At 44.3% G+C, this 19777-nt stretch overlaps 2 protein-coding genes across 6 annotated transcripts in view; one reads left to right on the top strand and one right to left on the bottom strand.

The window, feature by feature from the left end:
* MTUS1 (microtubule associated scaffold protein 1) overlaps nt 1–12700 on the top strand; it is a 167632-nt gene extending 154932 nt beyond the window's left edge. For 4 of the 5 annotated variants that reach the window (XM_064585619.1, XM_064585617.1, XM_064585620.1 and 1 more), the window contains 7 exons: nt 1695–1909; nt 2626–2731; nt 3812–3885; nt 4038–4133; nt 6517–6633; nt 9811–9908; nt 10374–12700. In XM_064585619.1, coding sequence (XP_064441689.1) covers nt 1695–1909; nt 2626–2731; nt 3812–3885; nt 4038–4133; nt 6517–6633; nt 9811–9908; nt 10374–10587 — 920 coding nt within the window. In that variant the 3' untranslated portion in view covers nt 10588–12700. The remainder of the gene's footprint in view (nt 1–1694; nt 1910–2625; nt 2732–3811; nt 3886–4037; nt 4134–6516; nt 6634–9810; nt 9909–10373) is intronic. The other variant, XM_064585618.1, reaches the window with a different exon arrangement.
* Nucleotides 12701–13356: 656 nt separating this feature from the next.
* PDGFRL (platelet derived growth factor receptor like) overlaps nt 13357–19777 on the bottom strand; it is a 61024-nt gene continuing 54603 nt past the window's right edge. The window contains exons 4-6 of the mRNA XM_045879724.3: nt 19403–19696; nt 15182–15321; nt 13357–13822 (exon numbers count right to left, since the gene is read on the bottom strand). Of these exons, the coding sequence (XP_045735680.2) occupies nt 13634–13822; nt 15182–15321; nt 19403–19696 (623 nt within the window). The 3' untranslated portion in view covers nt 13357–13633. The remainder of the gene's footprint in view (nt 13823–15181; nt 15322–19402; nt 19697–19777) is intronic.

The raw sequence follows: 19777 nt of genomic DNA, 5'->3' as shown, positions 1-19777 counted from the left end.
TAGCTATGTGCTTATAGGCAAATGATTTACCCTCTGTTGGTTTCCTTGTTCATTTAGTAATAAGGTTCTCACAGGACTTCTGGAAGGGTTGGATACTGTGTAGGGAGCCCCCATTCTTCACCAGTCACTGACTAATAGGTTGTTTTTTTTTTAAAGATTTTATTTATTTATTTGAGAGAGAGAGAATGAGAGAGAACACATGAGAGGGGGGAGGGTCAGAGGGAGAAGCAGACTCCCTGCCGAGCAGGGAGCCCGATGCGGGACTCGATCCCGGGACTCCAGGATCATGACCTGAGCCGAAGGCAGTCGCTTAACCAACTGAGCCACCCAGGCGCCCTAATAGGTTTTGTTTTTTTTTTTATGTTCCTTTCCCCTTTAATAAATATTTGTGGATTTATTTGAATTTTAATGGTTCTCTTTAGCAGACACTATTCTTGTCATTATTCAATATAGTCCATTTTGCCTCTGAAAGAATCCCAATAGGGGACATGTGACTAATATTTCTACTACCACATGGCATATTCCCAAGAAAACAAGTCTACCTCATTGTTGGAAATTCATCCCAGGAACCAGCCAATCTCACATTACTTAAGTAGAATGATCATTAAGCTAAACTCTCCTTTTCTTTGCCCTAAAACTCTTATTCCTTCTACAACTGCAGAAATATATATTCCTTACCAAAAGAGAGGTAAGGATTCACAACTGACTTACCAGTACTCATTTTATATTAGTCCATGGGCACTTGAGGATATTGAGAACATGCATCCTCCTGACAGAGTATCACTCATTTCACCTGTTCTGAATGTCAGTGAAGGAAGGCTGGAAAAGGCAAAAGTCAAGCTTCCTGAGAAATTACAGGGATCTTCCAGGATATATTATAGTGTGGGTGGGTATGCATTTATGTGCAAGTTCTGCGATGTATTATTAATCATTATGTGTTTTCAGTAGTGGTGGTGAAGAGTAAGATGCTCCGATTTTAAATTATGCCTTTCAGATCACTTTGCCTTTAAAAATAATCACCTTTTGATATATTGTAGCTTTTAAAATGTTTTTTTTTCCCTAAAGTTGGTATGCTCTGGTTGCTTCAACATATTCTAATACTTTGTTTTTATTACTGTATTTTTGAAATCAGCTCAAATTAAGACGAAGCTTAAAATCCATTTATTTCTTCTTTCTGATCTTCCCTGTTCCCTCTGTGTCTTAGCTTCTCCCTACTGGCTGGCCATCCTTAGAGACGCCTCGGCCAATCAGAGCCTTCTCTCCTTATGGCCCCTGCACTGATTGGTCAACACACAAAAGGGTGATCCTCCCTTGGAAACCTGGTTTTTCTCAAGTACTTCTGTTACTTCTTGCTAGGTGGTTGTGTGGGGGGGTTTTGTTTTTTGTTTTTCGTTTTTTTTGTTTTGTTTTGTTTTGGTTTTTTTTGTTTGGTTGGTTTTGTTTTGTTTGTTGTTGGTTTTTTGTTTGTTTGTTTTGGTTTGGGAGGTTTTATTTTGCTGCCAGCGACCATTTCCTCTTGTTCCTATTTATTGTTCATTTTTATACCATTACATTTGAAAATCTGGTCAAGAGAGAACGAAGTACTCTGAGAGTACTGTGTTAATATTTCCAGAATCATCACAGTTATGCGTGAATGTGATGAATTTAGGAATTTCGCAGATGAAATATCTTTTCCCTTTTTTATCTCTTTTCAGTCACTGCTTCATCTACCTGTGAGAAATTAGAAAAAGCCAGGAATGAGTTGCAAATAGCTTATGAAGGATTTGTCCAGAAGCTAAACCAGCAGCACCAGACTGATCTATCAGAGCTAGAGAATCGGCTTAAAGAATTTTACACCGGGGAGTGTGAAAAGTTCCAGAATATTTACATTGAAGAAGCAGAGAAGTATAAAACTCAGTTGCAAGAGCAGGTTTGTGCTTTGGAGCCTGAGCATGTTCTTGGTCATGGCTATTTATTTAAATTCTAATTGTTTAATGAGGAACTTCCTTTGAACTTCTCTTTATTTAAATAGGTGAAAAGGGGTTTTTCAATTAATTTTTTTCTACGATCAAGTAAGAGTGAAAAAAGGGAGAAAAAACAAAGAAAAGTTAAGGGGAAAAAAAAAAACTTTATCGTACTACCTGGAAGTAATCCCTTTGTGAGCATTTTGATGTTACACTGCTAAATGATTGGTTTGCATTTCTTCTTTTTTAAAATGACAATAATCCATATTTTTCATGTAATAGTATGTCATAAGCTTATTTTTAATTTTCTTGCTTCCTTTTAAAATCAGTTCTCCATTTAGTAAGTATTTGTTGAGTGCCTACTGTATGCCTGGCATGAGCTAGGGATTGAGGATATAAAGACCAATGTGACAGGCGTGGATTGTACGTGGTCCTGTCACTGTGAAACATAGCCTCATTCCTTATGATGGGCCGTTGGTATCAGTGAACCGTGGAGAACCTGTGTGTTGGTGTTCCTGAGGGGGAACAGACTGGAGAATTGGGAGGGGCAGATCCAGCTTGGCCTGTTCTTTCCATGTGTTGGGCAGCCTTTAACGTGAATGCATGCTTATGTGTCAAGTCTCCCAATACTGTTGCTTATTACTCAAGACTTTTAATTTTTTGTTCTTTTTTCTTCTTCTAGTTTGACAACTTAAATGCTGCCCATGAAACCTCTAAGTTGGAAATCGAAGCCAACCACTCAGAGAAAATCGAATTGCTAAAAAAAACCTATGAAACCTCCCTTTCAGGCAAGAATGCTTTTTTTTTTTTTTTTTTTAAATAGAATCAGGTCTAATGGAACAGCGTGGTATGTTTTAAAACGGAAATGATTTGTAACTTTCCCTTCCAGAGAATACCCTGTGGTATTCAGTTTGGAGTGTTTTTGCTTTCTTTTTGCATCGTTCATTGTTAGCAGATGCCCTTTTCCCCTTAGGATGCAAATAGTAGTTTGTCACAAATGCCAGCCATTTCAGAAATAGGATGAACTTTTAAAGAACGTAAAGGCCTTTTTGGTAGTAGTAGTTCTTTACCACTTGAAGTCCTGGGAAGTTAAAAGTGTTAGTTGGTATCCTGGCCACAGTAAAGGATCGGTGCTCAGCAACACTTGCTCACCAACACTCTTGCACTACAACGATGTCGTGAAATGGAGATGGCCCTGGTTGGAGTCAAGAAAGAGTATTTTTAGAATTATTTTATCATGATTGGAAAGGCCGAAGTAGAAGGAAAAGAAGGAGCCATTTCTTTAAGAACGCAAAGGATAGCAGAAGTTGTTATGCTAAGCTCCATGCACCCCAGAGATAAGCGTGTGGACGTGGGCTGAGAACGGGCGGGCTCACCTTTGGCAAAGGCCTTTTCTCATCAGAAAAAGAGAGTTGTCGTGTGAAGTCAGAGACGACAACATCGAAAAGTGACTGACCCAGGGTTGATATTTAGTAAACATTGTCCTTCTTCCTTCCTGCTAGGATTGGGTTTAATTTTAGACTTCTGTTTGGTTCATGAAGAGCAAATGGAAAAGCACACAGGAACTCCAGAGCATGGGGGTGAAGGCCATTGTTGGAGGCGCTCTCCCCTGAGGAGGACGCTCTGTTTCCGCTGGCCTCTGGGGGCCTCTCTGCTCTCCATCATGAAATGGAAATATCTGCCCTACTCCTCTCATAGGGCTAATTTGAGAACAGATAGCTTAATTCTTATAAAAGCATCTTACAAATATAAAGTAACATAGTCCTCCTGCTTCATAATCAACTCTTAGATCTACGTGCTTTAACAACCGTAGAATACAGTGATCTCATAGGATGTCATTGCCTCCAAAAAAAATCCCTTCTTTGCAGAAATCAAGAAAAGCCATGAAATGGAAAAGAAGTCACTTGAGGATATGCTTCAAGAGAAGCAGGAATCGCTGGAGGTGGGTCAATCTCACTTACCCCCACCTCCTCCCCGCCCCAGATATCCGCATTCCTGAGGTTTGTGTGGTTTGGGTAATGTTTCTGTGTACATTTGCTATGTTTCTGGTGTCTGCTTGCTAACTTGTGCTCCACATTTCATTGTTTGTTTTAGAAACAAATCGATGATCTGAAGAGTGAAAATGATGCTTTAAATGAAAAGTTGAAATCAGAAGAACAAAAGAGAATATCAAGAGAGAAAGCAAATTTAGTAAGTTGTGCATGCTTCTCCATCACTACGGAGTTCTCTTCTGCTCAGCTGCCCGTGAGGGTCAATGATACGGGTTTGGACTCCTTCCATATGTTGCAGAGTGATTTTTAAACTGGCTTCTTTGTTTACTGGTAGCTTTTTAGAAATCCTAAGAACTGACATACAGATGAAGCCCCGTACATTGTGAGTGGTCTAAGCTGATAACTACGGCCAGATAAGAAAACTGTCAATGAGGGTCAGGGTTTCACGTGAAGACTATAGTTTTGTTTTGTTTTTTAAACTAACTGGTATATTGAGATATAATTGACATACCATGACATTCACCCTTTGTTAAATGTGCAATTCAGTGGTTCACATGTTGTGCATTGGTCACCATTATCTACTTCCAGAACATTTTGTCACCCCAAAAAGAAACCCTGTACCCATTCCCCCCCGAACCCCCAAAACCCCCCAGCCCTAGGGAATCACCAGTCCACTTTCTGTCTCCATGGATTTGCTGATTCTGGACATTTTGTATAATTGGAATCATGTTCTCTTGGTCTTTTGTGTCTGGCTGATTTCACTCAGCTTATGTTCTCAAAGTTGATGCATATTGTAATATGTGTAGGCGCCTCATTCCTGTTTATGTCTGAATAGTATGTCATACGGGCAATCCTCACTTTGGAAAAGTACAAATTTATCTCGTAGGCTCAACTTTCTCCTGCAACTTGTATCCTTATTCACCTGGCCCCCACCTTACTTTTGAGAAAAAATTTCTGTTTCTGTCTTCAGTACCACCATTTTCCTTCCACATATTTGTGCGTGGGACTGCAGAAGCAAAGTTCTTTTGCTGCTTAAAATCTACCAGCTCGAAAAGTACATGTGCTTGGGTCTCTCAGTGAAATCTTTTGAGGATGTCTTTGGACACCCTCTAGACATTTGAATACAATTAGTTGAGATGAGGTCATAGTCAATGTTCAAAGCTATTTATTCTGGAAGGTTCTTAGACAAAGCAATGATTTCAAAAAAAAAAAAAAAAAAATCTAGACTTACATGCAGGGTGTAAACCTTACAAGTGGTTCCAGGAACAGATTTTAAAGAGCTTCCTGGAACTGCAGCAGCTTTTGAAAACTAACAGAAACAGATTGAGGAAAGCAGGGCTACCTGAGGCCTGACCCCCTGGGGGAGTGTACCTGATGCTGTGGGAGGGCGCATTTGAGGAAGGCCCAGGCAGGCAGAGAAGTCGGCAGAGGTGCGATGGGAACAGGGCTGTGAATGCTCAAAGCTTAAAAATGGACAGAATAAATGATACTGTCTCCTTTTAACAAAATGAGATATGGTTTTCTTTTTTTCCCCTAAAGATAACAGATCCTGTGTCAAAGGGTGAGAGTATTGGAGGCCTATGAAATTTGGAGAAGAGCCCTGGATTCGCAGGCTTGGGTGTTATGCCTGCCCCGGCCCTTTCCCGCTCTGGCATGTTCCCTGAGCCAGTGCCCTGCATTGTGGAACTCACTCTCTCCTGTGGAGTGAGGGCTTTGAATAAGTAGTCCTGAGAACCCATTCCCTGCTCTTCCCTAAGGCTTGGTCCCGAACATTAACCACTGCCCAGGAGTATAGTTTGGGTGATCTACCACTGCTGACGCTTGTCTGAGAAAGTCCCTCATTAAATCTGATCAGTAGATTTATATGTTTTGGATGGTTCACTTGGATTTCCAGAAAAAAAGGAAAGAGTCCGGATTCCACTCTGGGGGTGTGCTCTAAGAGGATGTCTCCCCTTATGTAGTGTTTGTTTTGGACAGAATTCCAGTGCATGTGCTGTACGCCATATAGCGGTCAGGTGTCACAGAATAAAAGAGAAGTACTGGACAGCTCAATATAGTCCCCTCATAATAAAAATCCCAAAGACTCAGGGCGTTGTTGTCACTTGGTGGTTTTCCAGAGAGCCCTGTAAATGCACTGCCTTTTCATTCCTGGTCAGTTACTGACTTGGTTGGCAGAGAACAGTTCCCTTTTCTCCCTCCAAACGCCAGGAAAGGACTTGTAATGGCCTCATCTCTAGCCAGAGTTGTTTTGTATTGTAAGCAATGTTTTTGGTTTTTTTTCCTCTTCCAGTAAAATATTTGGTGTGACCAATATTTTCCCTTGTTAAGTTCCCGATAAATGAGTGAAATGTTTGTTTTCAGAGATGAAATGTCTTATTTCATTCTTATAACCAAAGACTTTGAGATTACAGTTCTCTTAACCCTTTTTTTCCACCTCTTCCCCTGAAGCTGCTGTAAGAAGGTTAGAAGTCTCTAGCTATTTGTTTGCCCAATTTCTAAATCTAATCAAAGACTCTTTCTATTAAGAATTTGACAACGTGTGGTTAAATAATCAGAGCTGTGTCCTGCTGTGTCTGTTCCAGAAGAACCCTCAGATCATGTATCTGGAGCAAGAGTTGGAAAGCCTGAAAGCCGTGTTGGAGATCAAGAACGAGAAACTCCACCAGCAGGACATCAAGTTAATGAAAATGGAGAAACTGGTATGTTTCTTCAGGGTTTTACCCAGTAGAACAAAGACTGTGGCATAGAAACTGGGCTCTGAGCTAGAGCCGTGGAGTTGTTTTAACTGCTACTCAAGTGCTTAGAAATGTGCAGAAGGCAACAAGAGGCTACATTTTCTTCTGTGGGTTTGCTCCAGGCTTATTTATTGCTGCCTTCTGGAACTTTTTTTTTTCCCCCAAGGAACACAGAAAGCAGCATTTGGGTCCTTGGAAAAGCCACAACAAACAAATTAGGCTTCTGTTTTAGGGTCTGTGAATCTTAATGCATCTAAGAAGAATTTTGAAATCATGTAAAATCAGTACTTTAAATATATCACCAACTCTGGGCTGGTGTCTTATGTCCCAAACAGTTGAATATGTAAATGAATCACATTAGGGTAATTCAGTTTGCTATCTAAATTCTTAATCTCTCTCGTGAATTAGAGTGTGACGGAAGAGTCATGCTCTCATAAAATTAATCTGGTTGGACAAATGCAAACATTATGAAAAATATGAATGAGGTGGAGTTTGTGGCCTCTAGGACAGAGCACCAGCGTCGGCCAGTGACAAGTTCGCCAAGAAGTCTGTGTTCAGGTGGAGCACGGCTGCTGGGAGCCAGAGTCTCACCAAGCGGACAGGGTTTGGCAAGGCAGCTTAAGTGATCCCAGCCATTGCTGTACTTGGCCCTTGACTGTACCAGCTGCCTCATTGTGCCTGTCCCTTGTCCCCCAGTTATGAGTGATTCATTGTTGAGTGACCGAGTGCCTCATTCAAGCCCCAACCGGCTCTGGACAACAGGAAACCTGGAGGCCACTCTTTGTTTGCTTTTTTGTTTGTTTGTTCGTGTTTTGGTGTTTGGTTTGATTCAGTTTTCTTCTAGAGACACCATTACCTCACTGTGGAGGGAGGTAAGGGCTAAGCCCCCATCTGGATAAATGGGCACTTTGAATTGCCAGGCAATTGTGATTTTTTCTTTTAAAGGAAGGAAAGAATTCTTACGGTTTATTAACGGGCCTAACCTAATATAGATACCAGTTCCTGCCAAAGGTCATCCTGTTCCATCAAGCCTGATAACTCAGCTAATCTCACAGTCATTGGTGATGTAGATCACCCTATTAATAATTTGTTGCCCTATGTGCCGTTCATGCATCCAAACTTTTCAAAATACCATATACATGAAGAACAGGCTCTGCTATAAAGTTAACAACACATTGTAGTTATTGTTGACCCATAAACATTTTTGTTTCTTGCCATGCCGGAGAGGTATCATGGTATTAGTTAGCATAGAGTTGATACAACAGGTAAACCCATGGTTACTTTATCTACAGGCATACCTCAGTGAACGATATTGTGGGTTTGGTTTTAGGCCACCACAATGCCAATATTGCAATAAAGTGAGTCACATGCTTGGTTTCCCAGTGCATATAAAAGTCTGTTAAGTGTGCAATAGCATTATATCAAAAAAAAAAAAAAATCCATGCACATACCTTAAAAGTGCTAACTATCTGAGCTTTCAGTGAGTTGTAATCACTAATCACAGGTCACCATAGCAATTGTAATAATATTGAAAAAGTTTGAAATATTTCCAGAATGACCAAAATGTGTCAAAGACCTTGAAGAGAACAAATGCTATTGGAAAAATAGTGCTGATAGACTTGATTGACATGGGGTTGCCACGGATTTTCAATTTATTTAAAAAAAAAAATCTGCAAAGTACAAGGAAGTGACATATAATAAAATGAGGTATGCTTGTATTCGTAAGCTCAGAGCCTTTGTAGAAAATAAGACTTGTAGAAAGCAAGGAGGCTTTCTCAGTTCGAAAGCTTTGGTATGACAACTAGCTCTACCAATGGTTAGCTGTGTGGCAACACAAGGGCTAGTTTCCTATAAAAGGAGACCTTGGATGAGATAATACTATCAGGCCAATCCCTGCCCAGTCTCTCATTCCAGATTGCCTCACATCATGTGTTATTTCGAATTCCTTTGTAACTGCTGGAAATACCAAGGCTCCCTTTTTCTTACAGTCTCATTTTTGGGAAAGTTTTTCCACCTGGCGGACTTGTTCTGAGCACTTTCTGGATAATAAGAAATTTTAAGAACAGTAGGACTCCCAACCAAGAGTCGTAGTCAGAGTGGATGAGTCATACATTGCAGAGACAGGGATTAGTGATGTCACCACCTCAGCAAGTAATCAAATCTTACCTTTAGAAAGTAATGGGATGTAATCAGCTCTTCATCATGTTAAGTGATTAAATGTCTTCTGGGATTTTATCCTTGAATCTCTCCCCTGATCAATTTGTTTTTCTTGAAAGTTCTCCAGCAGGAGAACAAATGTTTCTTCCCCTGAACTGGGGAGGGAGGCTTTGTGTAGTGAGTGCTCCTTCTCTCAATTGGTGCTCCACAGAGCTTGGTGAATGGGCGCTTTGTGTGGCCACCCGAGGTAAAGGCTACAGAGAAACTGGAAACCACGTTTAAGGCCATGGTAGACATGGCCAAGAATGGTCAACTGTTGGCCTACTATGAGTTTTCTTCAAACATGGGGATTTTTTTTCTCCAGACTTGACTATAGGAAGCTGAAGTGCAGGCCAGCCGCTGTTGTCATTTTACCACCTTGAAACTGAAAGAGGCGCGCGTGTGCGCACACACACACGCGCATTCATGTTGCCCTGGGCGTGGGGCACCAGTTCTCGGGGGGGGGGGGGCGGGGGGGTAGCAGTTCTAAAACAGTGTGACCGGGAGCAAATCCATTACCACCTGGGTGTGTCAGTGGCCTGGCAGACATTTGTAAAAATTATATATCCAGATGCACTGTTTTGCTGTTTTAGATTCTTTTTGCAGCATGCCCGTGTGCAGATATTTCGATATACTACTAAACCTTCCTTAATTAAATCTCTTCAAGTGTGCTGGTATCAGGAATGGGCTTAAGGGAATGAGGGGCTTTATTTTTTATTATTTTATTTTATTTATTTATTTGAGAGAGAGAATACATGAGAGGGGATAGGGTCGGAGGGCAAAGCAGACTCCCTGCCGAGCAGGGAGCCCGATGCGGGACTCGATCCCGGGACTCCAGGATCATGACCTGAGCCGAAGGCAGTCACTTAACCAACTGAGCCACCCAGGCGCCTGAGGGGCTTTATTTTTTAATGTATAAATGTTGGCATTCTCGTTTACATCAAGGTGGACAACAACACAGCGTTGGTTGACAAATTGAAGCTATTCCAGCAGGAGAATGAGGAATTAAAAGCTCGGATGGACAAGCACATGGCGATTTCAAGGTAAAAATGGTCCTATTTTCCCTGAGCTCCTCCCTTCCTTGAACGACGAGTGTTAACTTTCTTACCACACTCCACCCATGGTGGGTGGTTCAACAATGTGGACAATAGGATTGGAACCAATGGTGTGGACCACTGTGGTCCCTGGCAGACTGACGCTGAGAATGCTTTCAGAGATGGAGCAGCACAAGACCCAATAGGAAACAGCCCCAAGCATAAGACAGTCATCAGACATGGAGAAAAGCTGTGGTAGGGTCACCCACCCATCTATGAACTCACCCCCAAAGGTACTTTTCCTTGGGCTTACGCTCACACTCTCAGCGTTTCTCCAGCAGCCCGGCCCCCATTCCCAGCAGCCCTGGGCAAGACTCCCTTTTGTTCCAGAGGGATTGTTTCGGGGGCTTAAATTTTTTCAAGTTCCTTTGAACTCAGATCCACGTGGTTTGTGGCTCTTTTTTTGTCTTCAAGGCAACTCTCCACCGAGCAGGCCGTTCTGCAGGAGTCACTAGAGAAGGAGTCCAAGGTCAACAAGAGACTGTCCATGGAGAACGAGGAGCTGCTGTGGAAGCTGCACAATGGGGACTTGTGCAGCCCCAAGAGGTCCCCCACATCCGCCGCTGTCCCCTTCCAGTCACAGAGGAACTCCGGCTCCTTCCCCAGCCCCAGCATCTCACCCAGATGACGCTTTCTGGAAGCTGGGAGACTGAAAGCGTTTGTACAGGTCTGCGGGACTGACCCTAACCACGCTCATGGGCACGAGCGCTACCGTAGTGGACGCGTGATGACCACTCTGGAACTGGAGAGTCGCCACCCCCGAGGCTTCTTAGGAGACTGGAACTCTGGAGGAAGACTTGGACCCCGTCCAAGAGCCTCCTCCCCAAAGATCTCAGAACGGATCTACACGGACACTGTTGCACAAAGCACTTAAAGAACAAGAGGGTCTTGTTCATTGCCTTTTTCACCTAAGCATAAGGGGAAAAAAACTCTCAGGGGCCTGTTAAGATAAAGATTTATAACCTTTATAATGTTCTTCACCACAGACACCTTCTTGTGATTTTTATTTTGGTCTGACTGGGGATGTATGAATGAAATGGATGCACAGAGTGTCGTGTCTGATGCTGCCTCCTTTGCTGTGTATTCAAAGTCAAATGCTGCATATATCTGGGTGTGTACTAATCAAATAATAGTCAGTGTATGCACTTCTGCAAAAGCCATAGAAGGAGGAATGATCGTCGCTTGAATTAAGATTCTCGACCACCAACTCAGCTCAGCCCTTGACCGTGGGAAGCGGTAATGACAGGAAAGGCTTTGACTCGTCCACGTCTCTACAGCTCTGTATCCTTCGGGAGGAACTTGTTGGCAGTCTTTTGGTGTTTGGCAACGTCAGTTGAAACTAGATTTTTTTCCTGTAGATTTTTAACATCCCCATGTGAACCTAACAGTCTATTTTCTCAGGCTGTGTGCAGATATAGAACCCTAATTTTTCTAAAAATCTGTATAAAGAAAAAGGGCAGTACCAGTGGATTTGCTTCTGCCTTATTTTTACCTTGATCTGAGCTATTCCCACATATTGAAACTATCTGCTCTCCCATTATCCTCATTTCCCCTCTTCCTCTTCTCCTCCCTTCCTTCCTCCTCTTCACCCATCCCTCACTGCCCCCCCTCTCACCAGAGCCACGAAAGCAAGCCTTCTACCTCCTACCTACTTTTCTCTGGGACAAGGAATATGCTTTTCCAGAGCCAGCTCATCATCAAGGTGCCAAAACCACTTTCCAAATAAACCTAGGCCTGGATCTCCTAGTGCAAATTTTGGGAGACCCTAGAGAGAATGAAGAATAAGCCATTAGCTAGTAGAACGACGTAAGGTAGGATTCCGTGCTTATTGGTGAGTAGGAGCAGCCTGTTTAAGGCAGTGATGTGGTATTTAGTAAAACATTTGGGGAAGAGAATGCTAAGTTTCCGTGTACCCTTTGAGGAATCCTTCTGTCCTTGAGAAAGGAGCAGAACGGTCAGTCGATGAGCGGAAAACGGGGCATACACAACTCCCTCCAAGCTGCATTTCAGTTTCTTTTCTGAACTTATTACCTCTCCCCATTCTAAGACTTTGAGGGGGAAGTAGAAGGAAGAACTGTGGCTTCCTCTCCCTCTCCCTGCACGTCAGTGTTTACTAACCTGTGTTGCCCATGTCCCATGGCTGTACACATAACCGCTGTAGTATAGGAACGGATTTGGGACACTAGAGGTGGATATTCGAGTCCTCATTTACATGTACACTAAATAATAGCAAACTGATCTTCATGCTGCATGGTTGTTTTTATTAGTGATTGTGTCCGAAGCCTTTAACCTCCAGCAGTTTATTATGTATGTAACCTTCCATGTTTGCTTCTGATAAATGGGAATATGGGTTCACTGCCACCTCCTGGAATAGCTCTCTGCTTGTCCTTCTGAGTTGTTTTCAATGCCATTAGCCAAAGTTGGGTTTGCCATCCATCTCCTACACATGGGACATCTTGTGCTGTTCCTTATTGTCCTCCATACCATTTAGGTGTCTGGGGGAAATCAATCTTCTACACAATTAATACAAAATATCTTCAGAGAATGGGAGGCAACAGGAGAGTAGATAGGAAACGAAACAGAACTTTAAGATTTTTTTTTCAAACCAAATGTTTTTCACGTAGGATGCAAAATGTTGGCACGTCATGAAAATATGGATGTGTAAACTGTAGTTGTGCTCAGTTTGTAGTGATGGAAAGTGTATTTTACTTTGATCAAATAAATAATGCTGGAATATTCAATGTAAGAATTGCAACCTCTGACCTACTCCATCCTCCAAAGTGTCACCCAGTTTTTAGCCCTTCTCAAGACCCAGGTGACCATCTGTCTCCTCCCCAGGAGCTTCCAACGCAACGACAGAATTAGTCACAGGCTGGAATCAGGCTCTCAGAGCTAGACTTAGAGGTAAGCTTCTCTGAATTCCCAGCTATGTGTGTTGGAGAAATTTTGACTGATTTTAACAATTTCTGCTATTTAATAAGGTAAGAAAATGGGAACAGCTTAAGTCTAAATATTTTTAAAGATGGTAAAAAAGCCTAAATGAACTTGAGTCTTCCTTGATCTGGAAATCTAGTTTATATTGAAAGTTAAATTTTTAAAAACTCCGACTCTAGAATGACTCATCGTAGGACTTCGAGTGCAGCAGCTTTTAAAAAGGCAAGTTTATGTAATTTTTTGATACCTTTGTATTGTATTGTAGATACAGTTGAACCATGTATTACTCCATTTTTAGATCCTCATGTGTTGTAGTTGTGATATCAGATAGAATCTTGGGTAGTGACCCAAACCTTGCTGCCAACAAGTCCTTCTGGCTGTACTTCAACCTAAAAATGAACACTTAGCTCATTTTGTATTTTTTACAAAAACTTGCTCATTTAAAAGAAACGAGGCTATAAAGTTGTTAATATCAATGCTTTTTTTAATTATAAAAAGTAGAAATGCATGTAGATAGGTAAGCAATCAAAATACATGCTCTCTGTTCGAGGAGTTAACACTTCTATTATTAGACTGGATGACTTCCTTTTAGTTTGGATGTCTGGGTCTGACTCACAGGGCAGGGGGTGGGGTTTGGCACTTGACATCAGCCTCTGGCAAAGCATTAGTCAAAAGAACCCCAAAGCGGGTCATGGACACAAATGAACTTTCCATCAATTCATTATACTTCATTTGCCAAGTCAGGAGAACTCAACAGTGGTAGCAACTGTAGTCTCCCCTTGGAGATTCTGAGCGGTGCAAATATAATATCCTACATCAGTGGTCTCAAAGTCTTCAATTGTCATGATGCTCTGGGAGATTCTTGTGGTATGCCCCAGTCCTCGGTGGATCAGCCTCCAACTGTCTTGAATCGTCACGGGCCTTTCATCCTGTTGAACGACACCCCCATGCACTGAAGCACAGCACCAAGCTGCTACAAACAGCTCGCATTCACCCAACACCATTGGGTGGTGTTGTCAAAGTGCAAAATACGTACTTACTAAAGACTATTTGGTATGCAGAGCACAGGGGAGCTTTTGTGCTGTATAAACATTATACCATTTGGTACGCTCTTTCTGCTCTTCAGTATGTGGCTACTTAATATAAAATTTATTCTTTTGGAACTCCAAGAATGTGGAACTGGTATTAGGCAAAAAAAAACATGGGTAAAAATTTCCACTGCTCTCCTCTTCACATTGCCCACTTAGTAGTTCTTGGTCACAGAATTTAAAAGCAAGTGTGAATGAATAAGAGCTCCTCATTGTTCAGATTTGGGGAAGGGAGAAGTAGAAATAGTCAAATATGCCAAAGGACTCCAGTGGGGAGAAAAGTTGTACCCCGAGGATGGATAACATGATGCCCTAGATGACATAACTCCCTATTTCTAGAAAGTGAGAGGGTCACTTTTAAGATCTTCATCCAACTTCGGTGATAAGAATGTAGTATGTTCTGGATTAGTTTAACGTAACTGTAATATGACCAGTATTAAAAAATACCCTTTCTGCTCGTAAAAAACAAAACAAAACAAAACTTACAAATCACTGATGTCTTCAAAGTGTGACTGACAGCACTTCTTAAAAACATGTACCTAGTCCCAGGAAACTACTTTTCTCCGGGTAGAGTTATTTTCCACCAACCATAGTATAGCCAACACACTTCTGGCTTATGGGCTGTGTATGTCTTAGGAGGCCAAATCTCTTCTGGCAAGGAAGGGGTTATTCCATGGTGGTAGCAAAGCTGTTTATTTTAGTGAGCAAAACAGGCACGGGGGCTAAATGTGAGCTTGTTGCTCTTACGGAAAGTCTATTTTAACATACTCTCTGGCCTCACAGCACTTTTGCCAGGGCCTAGGTTTATATGCCCACCTGGTGGATGTCCTCACCACAGGGTAGAGTTTGCACTGCTGGAAACCAAGTGGCCTCCAACTGACCCAGGATTGGGGGTGGAGAAAGAGGGAGGCTCCCCCCTTTCCCTTCCAGGTCTCCTCCCTGCTTAAGGGTTACGAAGAAAAATAACCTATGTCAAGGGTATGCTGAGCTGCCTAACGGAACCCACTTCTTTTCCTGTCCTTGAAAAAAAGCGCCACTTGTAACTATACTGAAATGTCTTAGGAAACTAGGAAGCCCGGGCGCATACCATAGTTCCACACATTGGTTGCACTTAAGTTCGGATCTCTTCACTTAGGGGTGGGGATGGGGGACAAAACCGTGAGCTGAGAGAGCTGGCTGGGATGGGGGCACAGCCCTTACCTTCTGTCCCGGATAGATCCACCTGAATTCCACCTCAACGTCAGGTTCCCCAAGGACCGTGCAGAGGACACTGATGTCATCCCCACTTCTCACTTTGTTTGAGGATGCCAAGATGGTTGTTGACGGAGGGCCTCTGGGAACTGAAAGGAAGCAGGAGATGGGGAAGGTGAGATGGAAATCCACGAGTATGACCTTGAAGACAAACCTTGAGCTATATTCTGTTCTTTGAACAAAGCTGTAGCGTTTCTGCCTGCCCTCCAGCTTCCCAGCCAGCTTCAGGCCTAGGCTCTCCCACCACTTCCCGTGTCCTTTGAAGCCTCCTCTCCTCCTTGACGGTCCAGAATGGGGAGCTCATCCAGGACTCCCAGGCCCAGTCATTATATTTACACTAGGAGAGGAGCTAGAAGTTCTCGGAGTAAGAAGGGCAATAAAAAAGTTGGGGGAGAAGAAGGTGCGTGGAGAAAGAGCACGCAGAAGGTAGAGAAGGGGCAGACTGGAAGGAGGGCAACTGAAGGGGTGAAGAGGAACAGGTGGGTGTATGGCTGTCTCCTCAGAGGGAAGAGGAGAATGTGTGAATCGAAGGAAGAGGACATTCCGTAGGAAGGGCCCAAGTACCACATCTGTTGGCGGTCCCTTCACAGCACTGCAGAAACGTTTCTTCACTGGGGTCAGTTCACTCAAGGATTTTCATGGCGGCCTTGAGCAAGGCAATGGACTAGGAGCCAGGACTACAGCAGCCAACAACCCAGACGTGGTCTCTGAGCCCTTGGGGACCACTCTCCGTGGTCTGGGAGGAGGCAGACACTAAGCAAGTAATTGTACGGTTTATGTAAAACGTGAGTTGTGTCAGGAACTGTGAAGGAGAAGCCCAGCATGTTCTAGAAGCTCAGAATAGTCTGAAAAGCAAGAAAGACCTCCTTGCTTGAGGGAACACTGTTTGAACTAAAATCTGAAGGGTGAGCTTAACAGGCATGGAGGAAGAAGTAGGGAGGCAGCCACGGCCTGGGAATCCCAGTGTGCAGAGCCCCCACCGTGAGGTGGACGAAGGCCAGGCAGGCCACAGCAGGGTAGGGAGAAGGACAGAGGCTGGTCCAGCAAGGCCCTTCAGTCCACTGCAAGATTCCGACTAGAGGTCTAAGAAAAGTGGCAGCCTACTAAATGGTTTTAATTGTAATTATCATCAGCTATGGTGTGGAAGATGGAGGAAGAAAAAGGGAAATCAACTGAAAAGAGAGTTGCATTAGTACCAGGAGGAGAAGATAATAGTTTGAACTTCTCTTTTGCAGTAAGGATAGGGAGAAATAGGGCACGAAAAGTAGGATGTGAAAATGATTTGATGGAAAAGGTGAAAAGGCCTGGGAAGGAGACAGGACTGTCAGAGTGACTCCCAGGTCTGGGCCACACATACTCACCTGGGAGTTAGCAGTGAGCAGATAGGAAGCAGAGCATGGGTATGGCTGAGACTGGCCAAGAGGAGAGCAAGGCATGAGAAAGAAGGGTGTCCTATGGACCTCCACCACTGACAAGCTGGAAGAGGCAAAATGCTGACAAAGCAGAATGAGAAAGTGGGGGAAAATCAGGAAAACTTGAAGCCAGGGAGGAGGCATTTCACGTAGGTGTGGTAGAATCTAGTAGGACGAAACAGAAACTTGTCTACTGGATTTGATGGCCTGCGAGTCCCGAGTCCCTTAGCAAGAGCTGATTGGGTGGGACCCTGAGGAAAGAGATGAGCGTGTAGGAGGGAAGGAAACACAGGGAATGGGGAGCATCCTTCAGGGCATTTGGCTGTGATGGCAAAGAGAAGACCTTAGCCGCGGGCTCAGGATGGTCAAGAAGGGTTGAAAGTTACTTGGCAGCAGTGTTACTTGGGGGCCATGGTCTACTGAGTAAGTCCCAGAGCTGAGAATAAGAGGCATCGAGGAGTCCAGATTCTCATCTCGGAGAACTGTTTGTTGGTGGGGCCACTCACGCCTCTCCAGGGCTGCTCAAGCAGCAGCACTGCAGAATGACTTCTCCCCCGCCACCCCCACAGACCACTCCCCCCAGTCATAGAAGAGTTCTTGGAGGGAGACAAGTTACCACTGAAGGACTATGGTACATGAAAAGGAACCATTTCTTCCACTCACCTAAAGGGGCTGGCGAGGGGGGGCCTTGTGTCCTGGAAGTCACGAGAGGGAACCCCAAGAGAGTCACTGGTTAAGGGAGGGGGCAGCATGTTATTCTGCTTGCTAGCTGCACTTGTACCACCAGCCCAGAGCTGGAGAGCACTGGGAGTGATGGTCTGTGGGGGCCGCCAGGGGGACAGGAGACCCAGACTGTGTCCCCGCTGTAAGTGTCTAATTCGTACACGCTCCGGAGTCAGAAAGTGAAGAGACAAGGAGGACAATGAGCCAACGAGGAGAGTGACTGGAAGGGAGAAGAGAAAGCTGGTGGAGCCACGACACTCAGAGGAGCAGAGGTTCTTAACAGAGGATGAGAGGATGAGGGTGAGGAAGTAAGAATGGGCACATGTCAGGGGCAATTCTAGAGTCAGGGGAACAGAAGGACATGGAGACGTCAAGGGCTATATCCTTTCCGAGACCACACTGCAGATCAGGGCAAAGAGGTACGTGTGAATAGCCGAGGCCTTCAGCTGAGGGTCCAAAAGGAGGATGGGGCTGAATCTGACACAGGCGAATGCACCACAGGGGCTGCTTAGGGGTGAATTCCTTATCATCCATGGCGGGATGTTGGAGGCACTGTCTGTCCCGTTGGGTTCAATGATAAGCCAGGTCGGTAAATACTACCAAGAAACAAATGTCTCTGGGCTGTAGCCTCTCCCCTCCTCCCCCAAGGCCGGCACCAGAGCAGGGAGAGTGGGGGAGGTAGACCGTCTCCCTCCACCACTAGAAAACCCCACTCCAAGATGCTGGAGTCACCAGTGCTCCCTGTATGCTGGTGGACAGAGCAGGAGAGGACTTCAGGTCAAGTGCGGGGTTAACGATGTGAAATGAACAGTGTTAGAGACTAGAATGAGACTGTCTTACTAACCCGAAGTGCCTGTTGGATATAGAGTAGACTGAGATATCATTAATGGATCTCACTACCCTTAGGAAAGCGGGTTTCAACATGGCAGAGTTGAAGGAAGTAAAGAAAAAGGTGTTTCATATATGAACCCATTGAATTGAAACTCCTCACTAAAATACTCCCAGAGACATTTGATTCACATTAAAAAACAGTTCCATTTTAATGGAGAGATCTGAGCATACTTCAATTGTGTCCAGAAGTGGGAAGTGAGGTCAACTGGAAGAGACTGAATTTACCCATCCATGGGATTTTCCAGTAGCTCTCATCATGGAGAAAGGGTATAGTCATGTTCTCCAGGGTGGCATTTCCCTGGGCAATGGGAGAACAGGTGAGGGGCAAGGAGTTGAGGGCACCAACAGAGAGCATAGCAATGTTGAGCCCTGAACCCCCAGCTGGGTGGGTGGGGAGGGAAGGAGGGCACTGGAGAATGTGGGGAGGAGAGTGGAGGTGAGGATGGGCATAGAGGAGTCACTGAACACTAAGCAACAGTCTGAGCAGGGATGAGGCTGTGCGTGGAGTTGGACGTCTGATTCAGTGAGTGATTCTCAAGTTGGGGCAGCTGTAGCTGAGGACAGGTTGAAGTTGCAGCTGAGGGGAGGGGTGCCTGAGGTAGAAGGGATGAGGTGGTCAGTGAACCAGGCCTGATGAACTCCAAGTGGATAATGACGTCATCCAGAAAGTGAAGAGACAAGGAGGACAATGAGCCAACGAGGAGAGTGACTGGAAAGGAGAAGAGAAAGCTGGTGGAGCCACGACACTCAGAGGAGCAGAAGTTCTTAACAGAGGATGAGAGGATGAGGGTGAGGAAGTAAGAATGGGCACAAGAAGAACTTGACCTTGAGTTGGGGAAGGATGGTGCTCTTAGGAGACCACAGATTTTGGTTACAACAAAGAGGATGCTCTCATCAGAGAGGAAAATACTGGAGAATTGCTGATCCATCCCACAGAGGTAGTACCAGAGTGAGCAGTGGATGAAGGGAGACAAGAGAGGTTGGGTCATGGCAGGGGCAATTCTAGAAATGTCAGTACAGTAGAGGAGCCTTTAAGAACAGCAGTCTGTGCCTCCTAATTTCCATCCATAGCTGGGAACATCAGTACCTGATACTGACTAGCTGGAAGAGATTAAACTCTAGGCAGTGGTAGGAGCGGGCTTACCTTCCACGTAGAGCAGTTGGTACTTGACTGAGATCTGAGACTTGCCCCCAGCCTCCGCCTTACAGTAGACCACCCCCTGGTGTTCAGAATGAGGTTGCAGATACACAAAGCCTCTCTTCACATCATAAACAATGTCTGTTCCATTAGCCGGGATTTCCTTGGCAGGGAACTCCCTGTGGAGGGTGACTTTGGCCGACAGGACAGTCACTCGACAAGGAACCACAGCCTGTCTGTCTGGGTTCAGGTAGACAACATCGAAGTAACTGGAAGAAGGTACAAAGAGTTCTCCTTTCTCTGCAAAGGGAGAGATAGAGGTTTATTTATTCTCAAGAAACAAGGTAAGAGTGCTTTAAGGATTTTTACATTCGGGGCACA

Source organism: Mirounga angustirostris, unplaced genomic scaffold (genome assembly GCF_029215605.1).
Source record: "Mirounga angustirostris isolate CCGP_5_RB_7025 unplaced genomic scaffold, mMirAng1.0.hap1 SCAF_2, whole genome shotgun sequence".
NCBI lineage: Eukaryota > Metazoa > Chordata > Mammalia > Carnivora > Phocidae > Mirounga > Mirounga angustirostris.
Note: the sequence above shows the minus strand (reverse complement) of the source record. Positions and strands in the feature narration are given on the sequence as shown.